Raw genomic sequence first — 3,414 nt, forward strand, 5'->3', positions numbered from 1 at the left:
CATACGTTGCCGTGGCGGAGCCTTGCGGGGGCGTGCGACCTAAGAAAGAAATGCAGAAGATTGTGTGGGGCTTACCGGGTAGTGCGGTGGCCGCAGAGTGGGGCTGCCGCTTCTGCTCTTGCAGAGGGGAATATGCTGCCGCACTCTTTTTGTTGGCTGCGTCGGGGGCAAATGTGCCGGCGTCTGACAATCTGTGTGGGTTCCACCGCCACGACGACTGAAGGAGGCGGAGACGTCTGCAGGGTGCCCTCGCAGGCTGCGCCCTGTGCGGCCTAGTCGTGTGGCAAACAGTTTACATCGCGGAATTCACGTGCACCGCACCACGTGCTGGGCGCAGCGTAAATTTGCGTCGCGGGGGACAATGCGGTGGCGTCAATTCTCCTTTTCACGGGGAACAGGCGGCGGGTGTTCTGCCTCTTTGCACCTCAGCGAATTGCAGCGCAAAATGCCACCGCGACGAGGCAGTCAATTTCACTGTGAGTGGGTGATATTTGCGTGTGACTACGCACACACAGAGCTGTGGGGATCCGAATGTGAAGTGCAATACGAGAAGAAGATAGAAGCCTCGTCGCAGTTGTTGTGTGTGCCGTGCAATTTGCACGGTTTGCCTGGGGAGATCTAATTTGCCCTCGTTGTTTGTGTGGGTGTGCGCCGCGTGCCGTGTGTGGGTGGCCCTCTCTTTTTTTTGTTGTTGCGGCTGCGTGGGGTCGTGTCTCTGCCTGTTTTTTTTTAAATAATTTTATTCTCCCTTTTGACTGCTGGTTGAGTATTGTGCTGCAGTTCAACTCAAGTTAACCACTACGAAGGAAAACATGTCTGAGAGACGCAAGGAAGAATCTCACGCCACCGAGGAGCCCCCGTACAGCGTGGAAGGGTGGAGGGAGCGCCGCAGCGGCCAAGGAGGACGCTATCGAGCTCTATCGAGGATGTCCTTAATGTGCGGGTTGGTCAAAGCAACGGAATTTTGCTGAACGACTTCCTTCGGCAGTACATTGGCCCCGACAGAGCGGTGGGTGAAGACCAGAATGTGTGGATGGAGGTGTTTCTGCAGCAGCCCGCAGAATACGTTACAGACCAGAGGCTTCTTCGAGAAATTCTCAATTCCACCAGGGTATCAGCTTTTTGAAGATGCACGCATGCTTGCAGAGAAAGGTGTGTTTTCTCTCAATCAATGGAAGGAATTTGGACAGAAAAATACGGTTCCCCTTCGTACAAAAGGCAGACTCGATGCAGCTCTTCAGCAGGCGGAGGATGCAGAGAAAGAAAGGTGGGAAAACGAAAAACCTCCCAGACAACCATTACCGGAGGGATTCTACGAGTCCGTGTTTAACGCAACGTGGAGTCACGTCATGGGGTTTCCTGAGGACGAAGGGGAAGACATGGTGGTGAGAGAGGGCCAACGGCCGCAAGAGTTATGGGAGTACACGCAGACTGTGCGTACTTTTTTCTCAGTGGGTGGTGATGAGCAATTCCGTCCACCATGCCCAAAACACATGATCCTTTCCTCTGAACAGCGATGGCCGTACTTGCTGAACCATGCAGTGCCTATTGCCGACTGCTACATTAACATTGAGGTGCATCGAGTGTGGAAGATCGTCGAGGGCGATCTAAAAGGAGTGTTTCCCCCCTCACGTCTAAACGCACCTAAAATGAGACGTCGTCTTTTGATTGGAACCCCCGGGGTAGGGGAGTCAATGGCGGCTGGCTCCTACCTCCTTTATCAGCTGCTGCAACACGGCGCCACAGAGCTCCATGTGGTTGTGCACTGCTTTGGAAGGAATTTCGCATACTTGTTTAACAAGAGGACACGAACGGTGACAATATACGAGGGTGAGAATAATATTGGAAGGGTTATGGTAAATTTGGCTAGGAGTGGAATGAAGGGGTATATCATCATCGATATGGCAATACATTTTCGAGAACCATCGAATGATGTTGTGCTCTCCCATGAGTGGGGCATCATTATGTTGTCGTCCCCGCACGAAGATAACCTGAAAGCATGGACGGAGCAGGCGGGTGCTATCAAAATCATCATGAATTGCCCTGATGAAAACGACGTGAAGGCGATATGTGCGTGGGAGATGCGCAATACGACTGAAGAGGAGCAGGTGGAGTATTGGAGAAGGATGCACATGCGCATGGATGACGTCGGACCGATTCCACGATGCATCTTTCAATTCAATGAATATGAGGATCGCGTGGAGGAAATCAAGGACATCCTGGAAGGTATCGACGCTTCAAATGCTGTACATTATGGGATGGTTGGAGGTGTGGAAGAGTGGCCCTCGAATGACGCACCTCACAAACTTATGAAAGTTGTCAGAGCAATAAGACAACGCGATGTTGAGGAGTTTGTTAACCTGCCGGCCTGTTTTTCCATTGAAAGCGAATTAATTGCAAAGTTGCTCGAAGTGAGTGAGGAGAATGGCATTATTTTTCGACTATTGAAGTACCGGAGAGTGTTGTTGCCGGAACTTTTGGAGCGGTACACTCTGCTCGCATTCCTGCGTAGAGTCTTTGTGGAAAATATAATGCCGGGCCTCAACGAGTTGCCTCCACCAGGAAGTCGTCAGCAACAGAGATGTGTGCAGCAATCGAACCCCGAAAAGCATCCAAGCAGACCTGTTGCATTAATAGCGCTGGACCACACTTCTCCGATGTTGGATGTACAATACAAGGTGCTATACCTACCGGAGAGCAGAACTTTTCCGTTTGTGGACGGTTTTTTTGTTCGTTGGCGCACCGCGGAGGACGATGGTTGCGGTGCACGTGAGACGGTGAGGGCTGAGCATGGCACCCAAGCCAGCACGGTGAGGCGGTTCAACAGTCTTCTACGCAGTTATTTTAATAACTGGGAAACTTTTGCGGAAGGCTTGTCGTGGGAGATTATTTACGTGCAGCATGAGGACAGTACGTCAATAAACGCGTGGCAGGGATGTGTTCTCGTCGTGCACGCAAATGTAACGGGCAGCAATGAGCGTGAGGACCCTCGGGCCATCGCGGCATTTTGGAATCAGCAGGTGCGTCAGTGCGAGGTAGCCGTATCAGCTGAAAATTTCAGAAGTGAACGACAAACCCAACGTGGGCGGCAACCAGAGGGAGAAGGAAAAGGAGGAGGGGAACAAGCAGCTTGAGTTTACTGGTGAAGTATTTTAGGGAGTATGATATATTGCCGAGTGTGTTTGTGTGTGGGTAGGAGGCGTACTTAGGGACTCGCTCTGCCGTGCGCCAAATGATTATTGCGGCCAGCACTACCACAGCAGCACCTTTTTTTTTGTTGTGGTTGCGAGTAAAATTGTGTGGGGAATGATGGCGCCTTGTGGGTGTACGCCGGCAGTATTCGATTGGTGATGTCTCCTCGCTGTGCCCAGTTTGTTGCTGCAGAGAGTTTGGGCGAGAGGGTAAGTTTTGCAT

At 51.8% G+C, this 3,414-nt stretch overlaps 1 protein-coding gene across 1 annotated transcript; it reads left to right on the forward strand.

Annotated features, from left to right (window-relative positions):
- Nucleotides 1–1,025: 1,025 nt before the first annotated feature.
- TraAM80_09796 (retrotransposon hot spot (RHS) protein) lies at nt 1,026–3,134 on the forward strand (the record flags this gene model as incomplete). The annotated part of the gene is made up of 1 exon (XM_029386459.1): nt 1,026–3,134. The coding sequence occupies one exon, from the start codon at nt 1,026–1,028 to the stop codon at nt 3,132–3,134; it is 2,109 nt and encodes a 702-aa protein (XP_029233690.1).
- Nucleotides 3,135–3,414: the final 280 nt, after the last annotated feature.

This window comes from Trypanosoma rangeli (assembly GCF_003719475.1).
Source record: "Trypanosoma rangeli strain AM80 chromosome Unknown Tra_15.4_contig_00683, whole genome shotgun sequence".
Taxonomy (NCBI): Eukaryota; Euglenozoa; class Kinetoplastea; order Trypanosomatida; family Trypanosomatidae; genus Trypanosoma; species Trypanosoma rangeli.